Source organism: Ahaetulla prasina, chromosome 8, assembly GCF_028640845.1.
Source record: "Ahaetulla prasina isolate Xishuangbanna chromosome 8, ASM2864084v1, whole genome shotgun sequence".
Taxonomy (NCBI): Eukaryota; Metazoa; Chordata; class Lepidosauria; order Squamata; family Colubridae; genus Ahaetulla; species Ahaetulla prasina.
Genome location: NC_080546.1, coordinates 31042589 through 31061134, shown reverse-complemented (window position 1 = coordinate 31061134; position 18546 = coordinate 31042589). Strand labels below are relative to the sequence as shown.

Here is an 18546-nt window from a genome sequence, read left to right as displayed (position 1 = left end):
ACCTAGCCACACCGACCAAACCAGTAGCGAAAATGTTTGAAACCCACCACTGGATGGAACCTATGTCGTATGAGTTTAGTTCACTGTTTTTTTGCATGAAGATGTCTTAAAACAGAGGTATCCAACCTTTCTGGCTTTGCAGACTGGCAAGTTGCAGAGAAGGAATTGTTCCACGGAAGCAGCGAGCATGCACACTTATGTGTGCAGCTCCATTTGAGCAAGAGGTGGGTGTGTGCGCCCCCTGATCAAACAAATGGAGCTTCACGTGCGACTGCAAGTGCCTGCTGCTTGCACAAATGGAGTTTTCCATGTGACTGCAATCACCCGCCACTTGCACAAATGGTGCTGCATGGGCTTGCACACCACTTGCACAGTCCAGTTCCAAACGGGCTGCAGGCTAGTACCAGGCCATGCAGGTACTGGGGCGGGTGAGAACCCCTGTCTTAAAGAATTGTCTCATGGTACTTTGTGCTGAAATTTAAATTTAAAAATTGATCTGATCAAATCTGGTAGAATAATTAATATCACATCCACAAGTATTACAGCAAAAGAGCCACAAAATTGTACACCATTTATTAGCTAGCATGAAACTGTACCATTCCTATCGACAATTTAACTCTAAATATTTTCATTATCTAAAATTCTATAAATTGTGAAACATAATCTGACACAATAACAATGCCACGTACTTTCAGAAATTAATAAAAATATTTAGAAGTTTGATGTCTGCCTTATTGTATGTTCAAATTACTGATTTAAATCCATTTCAAATAGGTTTAAATGGGATGTTCATAAGAAATAATGTTTTGTAACCATAAAGCCATTACGATAATTAAGAAAAGCATTTCAACATTTTTAAGGAAGATGTCATAACAAATATGATTGAAATTCAAAGTATGGTTAAAGATTAAGATTATTATTATTTTTCATTAATGAAATAAGTTAATAAAAAAAATACATCCAAAGAAAAAATTAGTATAGATTACTTACCCAGAATGAATAGGGCTAGCAGAAAGAGTTATGTTGTCCAGATTATCAGGACTCCAACTTAAACGATATGAATTTCTTTCCCCTTCTTTAGTTAATGCAGATATCTGGAATAGCAGAGAAATATGTTTTCTTTTTTTCTTTGCAATGTCTCTGATCAACCCATTAAAATGTTTCTACATTTGGATAAAATATTGATTATTTTAAATTGTAAAAACTCATGAGATAGAGTACTAGAAAAAAATCAATTGTATTGAGTGATTACAATAACCTTAGAGTTGCAATACAATACCTTTCATGACTATTTAGAAGGAACCAAATGCAGCTTACTCCTAGATAAATGTATACAAGACTGAAGCCTTAACCCTTCAGAAAAGTCACCATTTTTATAAGTATCAATTTTAATGTAAATTTGTTTTTTAGCATTCTATTATTTCCTATCTAATCTTATTCTAATACTCCTTTTCAAATCCCTTTCTGCACAACAAGGATTATTATAAAGCTATATATTGATTAGATCCGAAAAACAATCTGAGACATCTTACCTGGTGACTTGGGATAATGACGGTGTCATCTATCATAGTGCTGTCCCTCAAGTATGAAGTATGGCTCAGCGTACGGGACCTGTCTGAACTGAAGGATCGCAGGCTGGTAGATTGGTATTTGGGCAACATTTTCAGCAGTTGTGATGGAGTGGTGTAGCAAAATGAGCAAAAGCACAGGGGTGAAAAAAGCATGCTATTAGCAAATAGTGTAACTTCCAGGGGAAATTATTTTAATACACCCTCCATTATTCCTTGGAGTTTGTTATGTTTCTGGGTTTTCTGTTCCAATGCAAATGAACAGAACCACAGAATGTTCAATATTCTGTTTACGAATACATCATGCATGCTGTGTTACTAATCAGTCTTACATGTTCATTGTTTGTCTTTCAAAACGTGAGGGAATTTTTCTAGAAGAAACGCAGACAGAGTCCCCTGGAAGGTACATAAATAATGGCCAGCCAACTGCTGTTACTACAGTGCGAGATTCTCCTTTTATATGCCAACAGCATTTAAAAGTTTGCAACCACAACCACTACTTATCTCTCTCACACACAGACAAAACTATAGGAACCATCTGCTGAAGCAATGAGAGATGCAAAGCAAAAAAAAGTGACTTACACACAACTAAAGTCTGAGCCTAATTGACCTAGGCTTTGTAAAAACCAAATTACAAATATATTAATCCCTCTATGATTTATACAACAAAGTCAGTGTTGTACTTTCATTTTCAATAATAAAGGATGGGATTTTATTTTAAAATCCTCTCTTCTGAATATTTTTGATAATCTGCATTGTCTGAATTCTTAAATTAAGGAATCTACTGACACATAAAGTAGAAACTAGTCTGTTTTTACATTGTGAGATTGCAGAGTTCTGAAATTAACATCCCTATAGCCCTTTTTTAAAGAGATCTGTATTTAACTATGTGTTTCTAATGCAAAAGACAAATACATTTTTTGAATTTACAATGTAAGAACTGCATTACACATTGTACTCCTTAGATGGTTTTTTTGTTCTATGGTGAAAAATGCACTTTTATAACCCAATACCTAACAAGCAGAGCTCTCAGAAACTTATAAAAGAACAAATAGATTTTTACAATTGTTACTGCTAACATCTTTTCCGGCAGAGTTTATTTTTCTCCTTAATGAAGCATATTTAGTTTAAGTATCTCCTGAATATTTTTTTCCTCATGTCTTGTAAGAAATAAAACATATCTATTTCATCTCTAATAGTCATCTGCATTTAGAGTGGCTGCTCAGAAAAAAGAATACAGATAATTGCAGTAGGAAAATTCCTGTATTGTCCATAAAGTGATACCTGTCAGAATGGCCTCCTTCCAGGCTGTATCTCAGGTAATTCATGCCATCTAAGAACTGACTACTAGGTAAGGAATCATCACCTAGTTCCTTCAGATCTTCAGGTCTCAGATATTCTCCCCCATCTCCTGTCATTGTGTCATCACCTTCATTCAATACACAAATTCCCAAAATCAGTTATCAATAGAATTCTTTTTGCGTTTGAATGAGACACATATAAAACAGAAGTGGTTACTGTCACTCTTGAAGCACAGCAAGCAAAAAGAGTTAATATATCTTAAGGAAACACTAGTGAGTTTCATAGGATTAAATTAATATAACCTCTCTAAAAATAACATATAATCATTCGTCTTGTGCCAGGATGAATAGTATTAGTAGGACTAATTTCATGAGTTTTACTTCATTTCTTCAACTCAGTTGGATTCTGGAATAATCTCTGAATATTTTCAATATTAAAAAGGGATGTTGTGTCTCTATAAATCAAAAATGATATGACAATAATGACTGAAATATGGCATATAGTGTTATAATACCATAATCATTATTGTCATATCATTTTTTGTCTTCCTGGTAAAAATTTTTGCCTTGGCTCATTCTCTAAAAATCTGTTTTTTGGAAGAAATTTGTTGTCCAGGAAATGTAAATCTTAACCATTGTCTTATTAGTTACAACCCCTATCTGACTGAACTATTTAAGTCTTTTTTATATTTGTTAATCAATGTTTGTTTTATATTATTTTATTTAGATATTAATATCAATTCTAAGTAGAAGTTGAATTCAGAAACAACAGTTTCTTACTGATAACTATAAGGATTTCAAGAGTAATGTAGGAATGCAGAATGGACAGATATGAACATTTTAGGTAAAGAAAATTTATATCAGAAATGTAGATTGATTCTAAGAAAAACTAATTCAGGCTATAGATGAGTCCATATAGACCAGGAGTCTCCAACCTTGACAACTTTAAGACTTGTGGACTTCAATTCCCAGAGCTTTGCTGGCTGAGGAGTTTTGGGAATTGAAGTCCACAAGTCTTAAAGTTGTCAAGGTTGGAGTCCCCTGATATACACCATTGTTTGTTTGTTTGTTTGTTTGTTTGTTTGTTTATTGATAGGTTGATTTCAATTTATATGGCTGTCCATCTCATTGTGAGAACTCTGGGCAGCTTACAGCTAAAAACAACATAATAAATGCCACAATAATAAACCCCTATTTGGCTTTGTATTATATTTTTTAATAGTGGTTTTCAAGAACACAGGCAATAGTCTTTCCCATGACTTGCTATCTAATTATTTAAATTCAAATGTCAGATACTGATCCTGGAATTGTGAAGAGCACCATGTGCATAACTACACTGTGGCCTCTCCCATAGAGAAATAGCCTGGGTTTTGTGACATATTTCCGTATTTCCTAGCAGTGTGACAGATACATACTACATGCATTTTCTGGAAAATTAAAATAATCTCACGAGAACTCATTAATATTCCTGGTTTGATATGATAATCATATTATCTTCCTGCCCATCAAGTAACTGGTGTTAATTAACAGCTAAGTAGGTCATTATCTTAAAGACAGTGAAAATACTTCTATACTGGAAAAATTACAGAAAGTAGTAGCTCTGGATTTGGGTATCTACTTTCACTCATTTTATAGTGTTGTTCTTCATATAAATTTTGTAACCATAGTTACCATAGCTCAAAGTTTGGAAAAATATTACTCTGCTGCTTTAAAGAGTCATGCTGTCTGGCTAAAGACTCAGAGAATTAGGAGTTAAGTAATTGCAGATGAACATCATATCTTGTTAGTCACGTATAACTCTGAAAGCACATCAGGAAGCTAGGAAAAGAAAAGCACAAACATCTGCTTTTACTTCATGATGAGAAGTGAGGTTATCAAAGGCCACAGCCTACAAATGTCCATGTGGATCTTTTGAAAAGCAATAAATTTAGGAATTGTCTACATTAAATAAATGCATTTTATATTCTAATATTTTGCATGTGATAACTAGAATTTTTAAACTATTTTTCTGAAAATCTCAATAATGTGAATATTTATCTGCTGTACTGTCAAAACTGCTTAGAAAATACTGATATATAAGAAATGTGATGGTGTCTCATTTTGTTTTAAATTAATAACATGAAATTATAGATTATTAAAGTTTAATTGTAAGATTAATTGTACATTCCCAAAATGATAACTCAAATTCATATTAGTAATATTTTAAGCTATTTTTCTCCATTTGGAGAACAGAGGGTGGGACAAACTATAAACATGCAAAGATGCAGAATCAAATTTAATGTCTAAGTGTTAGAAGCTCAAATGTATTTTTAAACAAGGAAATCATTTAAACTAGATTAAAAATATTTTCTTTGTTCTCCAATGGTTGTTTCCACAGTACCTGCATCACTAAAGGCTTCCTCGTCAGTGGAATGGTCATAATCAGAATGTTTTAAAGCTGCATAATACATACATTAATTTTAGGGGAAATTGTTTACAAAGGAACACATAAGGAACAAAGTTACATTATAGGCAATCCTCCTTTAGTGACCACAATTGCTTCCAGCAACTCAGTAATTAAGCAAAGCAATTGTTAAATGAAATTACTTCTCCACACTATATTTACAATTTTATTTCAGCAATCAAAAGCCTTCAGTGTGAAACTGTCAGATCTTGTCAGTTTTAGACAGCTGCAAGCAGAAGTTTCTAGCCAGCAAATTAAGGTCACTGAAGTGAGTTTGTTACTTGCAGTTAGCACATTTTGAGAGATGTGCCACAGTGCTGAGAAAAGCAGCTCAGGAACAGGATAGGGGCAATACATCAGGGACAGGGCAACACTGTGATACAATGCTGACTGTAACGGTGAACGCATGACTGAAAAACAGACACTGTGAAGGTCTTCAATACAGGCATTGTTCACCAAGTTACATTGTCATTACCTTCAAAAAGTCATGTTTCAGACAGTTGTTAAATGAGGATGACAGTAATATGCTTCATTTGAAAATCACGTTGTACATAAACTATATGATCCATTTTGAGAACACATTAAGGAACAACAATGTGTCTATGCTTGCAGGTAGTTCACACTAAATGGCATTGGGATAACTGATTTCCCCATAATTGGTAACTGTTAGTACCTCTGAACCAGTATTGTCTTCCTTTTCCAATTTTGCATGCCATAGCCCAGGGGCATCTGAAACAATAGTAATTGGCTTCCAGACGGCAACAAAACCTTTTGTAAACACAGAAATGTGGTGGAGTTTTGTTTGCCTAGTTGTGCCAGCCATTTTAAAGCCAATTATTGTCACTATGGGTGCTGCTACTATGACCCAGCCTATTCAAAATGTCATAGACATTTTGCTTAATCAGAAACATGTCTACAGTAAGTTTGGTACACTTTTTAATTTATATTTCTGTTTTCAGTAAGATATAAGTACTTTAACTTTTCTACAACTTTAGCAACTACCCATGATGAAAGCAATAAATACATTTTATAAATACATATATTAATAAACCAAGTGGTTCCTAATAAACTCACCTTCCTCATCAGAAACATCCAAAATTTCAGTCATAGTCTCAGGTACGTTGAGCTTGTGCTTTTCGGTGACAGTCTGTAATAAGAAAAAAGAAAGGTCATTTGTTTCTCTGTATGTTTGTCTACATGATTACAGAAAAGAAGATTCTGTTTAAATTCCATTCTTTTTTAAACAAAAGTATTAAATGGTGAGATGCCCGATTTTCAGATCTCAGCTGTCTATGCATAAAGCCACACCAAAAAGTTATTCAAGCTGGCAGTAAACTTGTTCAAATATTACATTTTCATGTCAACAGTAAATTCTTTTCCTACAACTCTTTAGACTTCATTTTAAGAAGTATTTGCAATTTCTTTATTTTATTTTTTTTTAAAAGTTATAGAGCAAGAATATATAAATATAAACATTATAAAAATATTTATAAAAAATGTCCCTCCATTTGAATACCTATTCCCTAACATAATTTTATTTTTATTTTTATTTATTTATTTATTATTTAAATTTTTATACCGCCCTTCTCCCGAAGGACTCAGGGCGGTTCACAGCCTGATAAAAAATACAAAATAATACAATATAAATACGATTAAAATATAATTAAAAAACTTATTAAATTGGCCACGATTAAAATTTAGAATAAAAACCCATTAAAAACCCATGTTTAAAAACTAACCCAGTCCAGTGCAGATGAATAGGTGAGTTTTAAACTCGTGACGAAAGGTTCGGAGGTCCGGAAGTTGACGGAGTCCTGGGGAGTTCGTTCCAGAGGGCAGGAGCCCCACAGAAGGCCCTTCCTGGGCGTCGCCAGGCGACACTGTCGCTACCGACGGCACCCTGATGAGTCCCTCTCTGTGAGGCGCGGGTCGGTGAGAGGTATTCGGTAGCAGCAGGCGGTCCCGTAGATAGCCCGGCCCTATGCCATGGGCGCTTTGAAGGCGTTCACCAACACCTTGAAGCGCACCGGAAGGCCACAGGTAGCCAGTGCAGCCTGCGCAGGATAGGTGTCACGTGGGAGCCACGAGGGCTCCCTCTATCACCAGCGCAGCTGCATTCTGGACTAACTGAAGCCTCCGGATGCCCCTCAAGGGAGCCCCATGTAGAGAGCATTGCAGTAATCCAGGCGAGGCGTCACAAGGCGTGGTGACTGTGCATAAGGCATCCCGGTCTAGAAAGGCGCAGCTGGCGCACCAGGCGAACCTGGTGGAAAGCTCTCCTGGAGGCGGCCGTCAGGTGGTCTTCAAAGACAGCTGTTCATCCAGGAGAACGCCCAAGTTGCGCACCCTCTCCATCGGGGCCAATGACTCGCTCCCAACAGTCAGCCGTGGACTCAGCTGACTGTACCGGGATGCCGGCATCCACAGCCACTCCGTCTTGGAGGATTGAGCTTGAGCCTGTTTCTCCCCATCCAGACCCGTCGGCTTCCAGACACCGGGACAGCACTTGATAGCTTCATTGGGGTGGCCGGTGTGGAAAGTACAGCTGGGTGTCATCAGCGTACAGCTGGTACCTCACACGAAGCCACTGATGATCTCACCCAGCGGCTTCATGTAGATGTTGAACAGAAGGCGAGAGAATCGACCCCTGCGGCACCCACAAGTGAGGCGCGCGGTGACCTCTGCCCCCGCCAACACCGTCTGCGACCGGTCGGAGAGATAGGAGGAGAACCACCGATAAACGGTGCCTCTCACTCCCAATCCCTCCAGCCGGCGCAGCAGGATACCATGGTCGATGGTATCGAAAGCCGCTGAGAGGTCTAATAGGACCAGGGCAGAGGAACAACCCCTATCCCTGGCCCTCCAGAGATCATCCACCAACGCGACCAAAGACGGCTCAGTGCTGTAACCGGGCGGAAGCGGACTGGAGCAGGTCTAGATAGACAGTTTCCTCCAGGTGCAGGGGAAACTGATATGCCACCATACTCTCTACAACCTTCGCGCGAGCGGGTTGGAGACCGGACGATAATTACCTAAAACAGCGGGTCAGGAAGGCTTCTTGAGGAGGGGCCTCACCACCGCCTCTTTCAAGGCGGCCGGAAAAGACTCCCTCCACCAAAGAAGCGCTCGTAATCCCCTGGAGCCAGCCTCGTGTCACCTCCTGAGTGGCCAGCACCAGCCAGGAGGGGCACGGGTCCAGTAAACACGTGGTGGCATTCAATCTACCCAGCAACCTGTCCATGTCCTCGGGAGCCACAGGGTCAAACTCATCCCAAACAATATCACCAAGACCGCCCTCAGACGCCCCGTCCGAATCGCCACAATTTTGGTCCAGACCGTCCCGAAGCTGAACGATTTTATCGTATAGATAACCGTTAAACTCCTCAGCACGTCCCTGCAACGGGTCATCCCGCTCCCCCTGGTGAAGGAGGGAGCGGGCCACCCGAAACAGGGCAGCTGGGCGGTTATCTGCCGACGCAATGAGGGAGGAGGCGTAGCAACGCCTCGCTTCCCTCAGTGCCACTAGGTAGGTCCTAGTATAGGATCTAACTAGTGTCCGATCAGCCTCTGAGCGGCTGGACCTCCAAGAACTCTCTAGGCGTCTTCTCCGGCGTTTCATCCCCCTCAGCTCCTCGGAGAACCAAGGAGCCGGTTGGGATCTGCGCCGGGTCAGAGGCCGCAGAGGCACGACACGGTCTAAAGCCCCAGCCGCAGCCCGTTCCCAGGCTGCGGCTAGTTCCTCTGCCGTGCCGTGAGCCAGACCCTCAGGGAATGGCCCAAGCTCCGTCCGGAACCTCTCTGGGTCCATCAGGCGCCTGGGACGGTACCAACGTAATGGTTCCGTCTCCCTGCGGTGTTGGGTAGCGGTCAGAAAGTCCAGGCGAAGGAGAGTGATCTGACCATGACAAAGGCTCTGTGACTATATCTCCCAAGTCCAGATCCTTCAACCACTGACCAGAGATAAAAATCAGGTCCAGTGTGCCTCCCCCGATGTGAGTAGGGCCATCCACTACTTGAGTCAGGTCCAGGGCCGTCATGGAGGCCATGAACTCCCGAGCTACTGTCGATGGCGAGCCAGCAGATGGCAAGTTAAAGTCCCCATGACTAAAAGTCTGGGGTCTCCACTGCCACCCGGCAAGCACCTCCAGGAGCTCGGGCAGGGCGGCTGTCACGCAGCAAGGAGCCAGGTACGCCACCAGCAAGCCCATCTGACATCTATGACCCCACCTCACAAGAGGATTCACACCCGGCAATCTGAGGTACAGTGGTCTCCCTCGGCTCTAGACTCTCTTTAATAACAACCGCCACCCCCGCACCCCTACCCTGGGCCCTCGGCTGATGGAATGCACGGAAACCCGGTGGGCACATCTCAACCAGGGGCACGCCCCCTTCAGTGCCCAGCCAGGTCTCCGTAACGCCTATAATATCCGCGGCACCCCCCTGAATCAGATCATGTATTAGGGGGGCCTTATTGGCCACGGACCGTGCGTTGCATAACATCAGACGAAGGCCCAGGCTCTGAGGGTCTTGACCATCCGGGGAACGGGAGAAGTCAGAAGTAAACACAATGTTAAAGGTATTTTTGAACCTTAACAGTGTGTTCTACTTAAAACTGTTCCTCCTTTATATTTTTCTGCTTATCTATAAATATCAACAGTCTTGTCACTACCAAGCACATGAATCATGTTTGCATCTACTATTAAAAGGACTATTGGTAAATTGTTTGTAAATAGTAGGCTTCAGTGTGCTGCATTGTATAAGCTTGATGGGTAGAGAACCAAATAATTTCAATATTTTAAAATACTAATGATTATAAGATGAAGAACATTTCTGTTTTTAACCCATCCACTTCTGCCTCAAATTCCTTGTTTGTAACAAAGAAACTATTGTTTCTAAGCTTGATATCTAATAAATCCAAACTCACTTTCATATTTGATATAAATATGAAAATAGCCTTACTAACTAACTAGAGTAACTAAATACAATGTGGGAGATGGAATCAAAACTTTAAGAGGGATATAGAACTGCCTCTTCTTAATTAATAAATAAAATATTCAAAGTAAGCAATGAATGAAGCACCTAATAAATGCATCTAAAGTATGATTTAACTGAATCTGTACTACCTTCCTAGTTACAAAATATTTGTTCATTTCTTCTTTGCAACATGAAAACCTTTCAATAATCAGGGATACAGAAACTACAGATCCCTATACTGGCTGGCCCCAGGAACCCTCCCCCAATATCAGAAAGAACAGATAAAGAAAGACTACCCAAATAAGTAAATATTAAAGGCAATGCACAATTGACATGAAATTTAACTGAAAATGTTTGTAGATCTGTAGAAAAGGTATAAAATTCAAATATCACAGTGAGTTATGTTTTAATACATTTCTGAATATGCTTAACACTTCTCCGTATGGATATGCCGATAAGTACTGAATTACAGTGGACATAATTAATGTATCCCCTTTAAAAGATACCTCAAATAAACAAAACCAGAATAAAATAATGGAAAAAACATCTGCTGTACTCACAGTTGTAGTGGTGATTACTTCCTCTGTTACAACCTTTAATGTATCTACCACTGAGATGTATCCGAGACGCTTAGCAATCGCTAAGGCAGTATTGCCATTCTGAAGGAGGAGAGAAGGAAAAGGAACACTGTAATATGAACCAATGAGATCACACCCAGAGCTAAATGAACCAACATTTCCATCCAAAATAAGTCATTCACTATGGAAAAACCCTTTGCTGCAACTTTGCTCAGATTATAGCAGCAATTGCCACAGAAACATAAACTCAGAACATCTGTCTATTATACTGCATTTTTTTTAAAGTGCACACTTTTTAATAATTTAACCCACAGCTTTCTGAGTCTCATTTGATATTTTTTTATTTGCTACATGTGATTTTGCATAATTTCAACAATAAGCTTCTAATTGGCAGTGATTTTGATAATAGTATTAATAGAACCCAGATTCAACAGGAATTTAAGAGGCTCCAACTCAGAACTATTAGATCAGATATAGGCGGGGTGCAGCAGATGCACACCCAGAAAAAGAGAAAAAAAATCAGTATATTTTAAACATGTTTATATACATTCTTTTATTTAAAACAAAAAACAAAAAAACCCCAAATACACAATATTCAGACTCTAAAGTGTATTTTTTTAACTTTAGGGAAAAAAATAACTAACTTTATTTTAATTGCCAATATAGTAAGTTTCCTATCTGTATTATTGTTTAGCTTCGTGCCATTTCCTTATTGCTAATTAAAGGGAAAAACAGTACTAGTATCACAATATTATCTAATCAATCTGAATTCCTGTAACTAATTATCCAGGAATTAAAAAATTGATATATTTAATCAATGTTTATAGAATGATCAGGTAAAAGAAACCAATTAGATTTGGCTCTGCTGCAGGAGAATGAGTGACAAAAATATCTCTGTAGCAATAGCACTTAGATTTATATACAGCTCCATAGAACTTTACAGTGTTCTCTGAGCAGTTTACAAAGTTAACATACTATCCCCCAAAATTTGGGTCCTCATTTTATCAACCTTAGAAGGGTGAAAGGCTGAGTCAACCTTGAGCCGGTCAGGATTGAACTCCTGATTGTGGGCAGAGTCAGCCTGCAGTGCTGTTTTCTAGCCACTGCGCAACCATGGCTCATGTAATAAAGTTCTTGTTTCACTATTACCATTGCATCGTGTTATGTTTTTCAGCAGCTGCATATTTAATCATAAACTATGACGACATGCATATATTGTATGTGCAATGATATCCATTTTATAGTTTAAAGACTTCATGCATACAATACATACATTTTTTTCCTTATTAAATTATTAATTATAATATCTTTTTAGTTGATTTGTGTATCTTACTATAAGTTCTCCAAGTAGTCACATACATCCATCTGATCCCAGCTGACTAATCTAATTTACTTTCTAAGACATTTTGGAGTTCAAAATGTAAAACAAATCATTGCAAGTATATGAATGAGTACTATATAATCTTACCGCAGTGATTGCATTTGGTTTGGCCCCATGTTGAAGAAGAACATTGATGATGTGAGTATGACCTTGCTGAGCAGCTTGGTGCAGAGGAGTGTATCCATTCTGAAATTAGTGGTAGTTAGCATGTTTATGAATGTAAGGGGGACAAAAATCCAAAAATACACTTATTTTAATATTCTCCTGATTTCACAGAAGTATTAATGTCAGGGATGCCAGCTGTTTTCATCAGACAGTGAACATCAATAACCATTTTTTCATATGGCATTAATGATAGAAGGTAGGCTAACACCTATCAAATCCTTGTTAGTTTTTCAAAATTAAGGTTTTAAAAGAGCAAACAACAATGGGTCAAAGAAAATAAGATAAAAAAGATCTTATATTACCATGAAATTTAATTGTGTTGGTGTTCTGTAAAATTATAAACTATATCTCTTTTATTTGGGTGTATATAACTGTCTCTTCAAGTTGCTAATGTTTTATTTGGAGTGGTGGAAGAGAGATAGGAAAACTAAAGTAAGCATTTATATGTTTTGCTCCATGTTACACATGTTCTGCTTACCTACAATTCTGCAATTTTCACAGCAGTTTAATCTTAAATCTGCCAACTATATCCCTGTCAAATTCTCACTATAGTAATGTCATTGAATTTATTCTAAGTAATATTGAAAAAGATTCAAATGAACAAATAGGGAAGTGAGCAATTATAGTTTGATGGTCGCACATGTTTTGGAGCAAATTAAACTCAAAAAACCAGAATTTTTAATTCTAATTTTCTTATGCATATAGTCAAGTATTCCCTCCTGGACTGATTCTCAACTCAAGAAGCAATCAGATGTACAAAATACAGAAGTAGAATAATATTAACCATATATAACAAGAAAGTGAAATTTTATGATTCTTGTACATTTAAATTTTAAATTACTTAAAACTAATTAAATTATTTATATTTATTTATAATACATTTTTTGACAGTCATATAGTTGTTTTCCCCGTTTTTTTTCTTGTAAATATTTTCAAGCAGGCTTATCTTTTAAGGGTTCAGCACATAATACTGGTATGCAAAATTCAGAAATAAACACACATTTCCATAGAAGCAGCTCTACAGTCCAGGATTTTATTTCTCACAATGATAACTCTGAGGTACTTACAAACACAATATGAAGGCAAACACCTTTCCTATTGTTATTCTCCTACAGGTGATATTTGAAAGCATGCTATTCCCAACCCAGAAGTAACCCTCGGTTAAGAACAATGCTTTTCAAATCGTATCCTCCATGGTTTTATACTATCTCCTTTCAAGCCATCCAGGTTAATGGCCATTACTATACTTTATAGTATAGTACAAATTACTTATGCACTATGTTAGTGGTCCCCAACTCCTGGTCTGTGAACTGGTACTGGTCCACGGCCCTTAGGGTACCGGGCCATACGTGGGAAAGCATGCAAAGCTCCATTTGTTGTGGGAAAGCATGCAAAGCTCCATTTGTGTACATAGTGGGCCCATGTATGAAGCCATCGCCTCCCTCCTTTACGCCATCGGTGTGCTAAGCTGGAAGGGTTAGGGGTTGCTGTACTATGTGAAAAGCCTTTTTTGTCCATTTCAAATCTCTTTCAAATCAGCTTTTTAGATGGTCCTGTTTTTTAGAGGAGAAAATATTTCCTCTATGTATAGACCAGGGGTAGTCAACCTTTTTATACCTACCGCCCACTTTTGTATCTCTGTTAGTAGTAAAATTTTCTAACCACCCACCAGTTCCACAGTAATGCGCTGTGTATCATCGTCTGCACATGCCTCTCGTGCACTGTAGATTGGGTTTGGGGGGGGGGCACCGGCTACTAGCTCTATGTTACAGCTGGGGGGGGAGGACATGCGTGAGCTATTCTGGGACGAGACTCCTTTGTTTGCGGTCACACTATAGCGCCATTTAGTTTCACTTACGTAACATGAACTAAACTTATGTGCAGGCAATATAAATAGTGTATTTTCAGAAATTTAAATTGTCACGGGAATTTTATGAAAACCTAATGAAAATGTTTTTAAATAATGCTATGAATTTTTTTAAAAAAGTCAATTAAATTAAAAAAAAGGAAAGTGCTTCAGTATCAGACAAAAACCCCTACCGCCCACCATAAAAGCTGGAACGCCCACTAGTGGGCGGTAGGGACCAGGTTGACTACCACTGGTATAAACTTTCTCTATACATTCAGAATTCCATACACTTCAGTCACTTCCCCCCACACTCAAACATTCTAACCCTTTTTTCACGCAGAAGACGTTCAAGGGCTCTGATCATTTTGGCTGGTCTTTTTGGCACTTTCCCCAGTTACATTATAATCTTTTTCAAGTGTAGAAGCCAGATCTGTACCTAGTACTTTACAGCCAGACATATTGTAGATTGGTATAATGACATTCTGTTTGAATTTTTATGGTTAGTTCCTTTTCTAGAGATCCCTGCATAAAATATGCCTTTTTCACAGTGTTCTTTACTTTGTTATGGACTATGATGCATAGATCTTTTTCTGTCATTAATATGTATTATCTGAGGAACTATCTCACCCACGTTGCCCCATCCACACTGACAGAAAAGGCATGCTGTAGATCCCATCAGTCAAGGAATTTCAACTGGCAGGGTGCAGAAGAAAAGCCTTTTCTGCCATGGCTCCTGCCCTCTGGAACATTATGCCCCCAAGGTGAGATCTGCACTCACCTTTCTGGTCTTCTGAAAGAGCCTGAAGACCTGACTTGGACAATTGGCCTGGGACCCTGCGTCATACTTCAGGTGGTTAGTGGACTGAGATAAGACCTCGCCTTCTCCTCTATGCACCTTGCCTTATTTTTTTAATGTTTAAGTCAATTTGAGTATTAGTATTTAATACTGTAATGTTTTATCTTGTTGTTTGTATAGGTTGTAAGCTACCTAGAATCACCCCAAAGTGAGATGGGCATCGCATAAGCTTAATAAATAAATAAATATGAAAGTAGACTTTACAGGATGCACTACCACTTTACACTTATTAATTTAAAATAAGTATAACACTGTACCATATGGTTTTATCATTCATAACACTTTTATTTTTAATTGAATATTTTTAGAATAGCTTTCTTCAGACTGAAGCTAATGAAATGCATTAGCATTGTCATTTAGAGAAGTCCAAAATTTCAGAATTCCACGGCCACAATGATAATGATTGGCTATGCATTATTACCTGTACATACTCAAATATATTATTAATGTTGCATTATTCACAGATTACTGTACTGAAAAATTGACTCTTCTTCTTTCATATATTGCAAATTTCTTGCAAATATATTATAAATCTCTTAAATATAAATTAATATCAATGTGCTTGTTCGTAAATGAGAATGGAAGGAAACAATTAACATTTACCTTTGTCTTAGCATTGACATTAGCTCCTTGCTTCAGAAGGAAGTTCACCATCTTGATGTTTCCATAGTGACAAGCCACAATTAGTGGAGTGTAACCCAGCTAAATGAAAAGGACCCCCCAAAAGCGTAAGTAGAGAATCTGATAAGGCATTGGAAAGTTATTTTATTGTCTTGGAAGTTATTGTTTGTTATACCTTAGTCTGAGCATCTTTGTTTGCTCCATGCTTTATCAGCATATCAGCTACATTTACTTTATCTTCTTGAGCTGCTAAATGTAAAGATGTCAGTCCGCTCTGAAAATTAAAAACGTTAAGTATTTTAATAATACAAATTAAAGAAGTAATTTATTTTACGTTATAATAATTAAAGGTATCCCACTAAATACCACAAACTGGGACCACATTGCCTCATGGAACTCAAACCTAGCAAAGATAGTTTGTAGTATGATATTCTTAAATATGTCATCTCAGAAGTAAACCTAATGAAATTCAATTGGCTTTATATTCAAATAACTTCTAACAATTATCATGAAATCTTCAGACTATTAACATAGTATCTTTCCAATTCTTGTTATATATTGGAGAACACAAAGGTTATAGGTATGAACAAGACAAGAGAGGGAAGGAGGAAATAAAACTTGGTATTATAAAAGAATTGGACACCACGGCTAGTGGCCTCATACACATGCTGGAGAAGAATGGCAGAAAAAAATGAAATACTCTGCAAGTGAATAAAATTGGGGTGAAATTTTGCTCTCTTTCTACTTCAGCATGGAAACTGCAAAATGATTTAACAGATTTTAACTGCAATTTCCAATTAACACTTAAGCAGAGATCAGACTCACACAAACCTCTATCATCATCATCATCATCATCATCATCATCATCATCATCATCATCTACTATTGATACTATCTACTATTATCTCGTATCTAAATAATTTAAAAAAATCAAATCCCACTAACGTGGGTTTTGTGTGTTTTAAATAATTAGCCAAGTACATTTTTATACATTTTCCTGCTTTTAATTATCTAATATAACTTAATATTTTGTATTGATTTGTTGAATACTTACATCATTTTCTAAATCAAAGTTCAAAAATTCATTCTTAATAGAAGGAAAGCATTACCTTTGTGGCCACATGAATGTTGGCTCCCTTCTCCAGAAGTAAGTTCACCATGTCAGAATGACCTTCTTGAGAGGCCAAGTGAAGTGGAGTCACTCCTTGTTTGGTCAAAATGTTGGTCTCTGCTCCATAATTCAGCAGGGTTGTGGCTATTTGCATCTGATTCTTCTTAGCAGCAATATGTAGAGGAGTATACCCATTCTAAAACCAGTTGCCTTGTATTAATATAAGTTTTAATTTCCTTTTCTTTCATAATAGCAATAGCACTTAGATTTATATACCACAGCCCTCTCTAAGTGGTTTACAATGTCAGAATATTGCCCCCAACAAACTGGGTCCTCATTTTACCAACCTTGGAAGGATGGAAAACTGAGTCAACCTTGAGCAGGTCAGGATTGAACTCCTGGAGTAAGCAGTGAGTTAGCCCTGCAGTATTGCATTCTAACCACTGTGACACAGAGAATACCCATTATTTTCTGTAGCTTTCACCTAAATAATAATATTAGCCATAGTTTCTTGCATGAAATCAGTTTCAATCCAGGTAATGCCCTGTTCGCCCCGGAACGGGTGTATCAGTAGCAGCGGGAGATTCTGCCCACCCACCCAGATGCTTCTGTGCATATGCAAAAGAGTTGCATGCACCCAAGCGCGAGCGCACCCATGAGCAAACCGGTAGTGGTGGGTTTTGAAATCCACCCCTGGGTAAGGCGTATGTTGGCACTGATATTTCAAATGTCCAATCTTAATTATAAAACACATAACCTTTATTGAGAATAGTTAAATGTTTTTGTTTAAATGTATTATTCTTGATTAGAATTCATATAACTTGTATAGAACTAAAGGTAAAAATAAAGTCTTTAAAAATAATTTAACATGTTGGACATATCCAGACATTTTCTAGGAATAATATGGAGTGGTTTGCAATTGCATTTTTCCAGAAAGCTTTTTTATTTATCTAGCTAGCCTATTGTCCTAATATTTCTTCAGATTCTTCTGTGCTGGTATTAACCAAGCCTTCCATGATCAGACAAGGTCATCTTAGTGGAATCAATACTCCAAATGACACCTCTAACATCATTCATAGTTGCCTTCCTTAAATGGATTCCTTCCGGACATTTTGGATATGCAGCAGTTAAGGCGGAAGATAGTTATAATCATACTAGTCTGGAAGGTTCTAGTTTGCTGATTTTAGAAGTATTTTTCAAACTTGCTCAACATACAAACTTCTGCAGACCACACATCTTAAAGTTGCCAAGTTTGAAAAACACCATTTTAGAACAACCAGAACAAATTTACAATAAAATGGTAAATCTCACCTTGGCAGTAGCATGAGGAGAAGACCCTTTCTCCAATAATAGTAGTGCCACTTTCTGATTGTCATAGTGAGCAGCAACATGGAGGGGAGTGAGACCATTCTGGAAAGGGCGGTTTATGTTAAGGCATTAAGTGTTGGTTAGCTTTGTTTATACTAACATTAATTAGAAAACAACAGTATAGATTAAATAAGCAATTGATCAGAAAAAAACAACACAGCATGTTTAATTCAAAGTGAATTATTTCATATTAGACATGTTATTTAAATCAATAACAATAATATTAAAAATCAATATTAGATAAAAGAATATTGCTTTAAAAAAAAGAACATGCCATTTCAAATTCATTAAATTTGAATTTTGTGTAGCAGAGCACAAAATAGTTTGGATT

The 18546-nt window shown here is 37.7% G+C and overlaps 1 protein-coding gene across 50 annotated transcripts in view; it reads right to left on the bottom strand.

Annotated features, from left to right (window-relative positions):
• Positions 1-18546, bottom strand: part of ANK2 (ankyrin 2) — a 323704-nt gene that overhangs the window by 81392 nt on the left and 223766 nt on the right. For 38 of the 50 annotated variants that reach the window (XM_058193726.1, XM_058193679.1, XM_058193688.1 and 35 more), the window contains 10 exons: positions 18159-18257; positions 16846-17043; positions 15912-16010; positions 15719-15817; positions 12333-12431; positions 10847-10945; positions 6387-6459; positions 2853-2997; positions 1533-1635; positions 991-1094 (listed from right to left, as the gene is read on the bottom strand). In XM_058193726.1, the coding sequence (XP_058049709.1) occupies positions 991-1094; positions 1533-1635; positions 2853-2997; positions 6387-6459; positions 10847-10945; positions 12333-12431; positions 15719-15817; positions 15912-16010; positions 16846-17043; positions 18159-18257 (1118 nt within the window). The remainder of the gene's footprint in view (positions 1-990; positions 1095-1532; positions 1636-2852; positions 2998-6386; positions 6460-10846; positions 10946-12332; positions 12432-15718; positions 15818-15911; positions 16011-16845; positions 17044-18158; positions 18258-18546) is intronic. The other 12 variants (XM_058193722.1, XM_058193724.1, XM_058193698.1 and 9 more) reach the window with 2 other exon arrangements.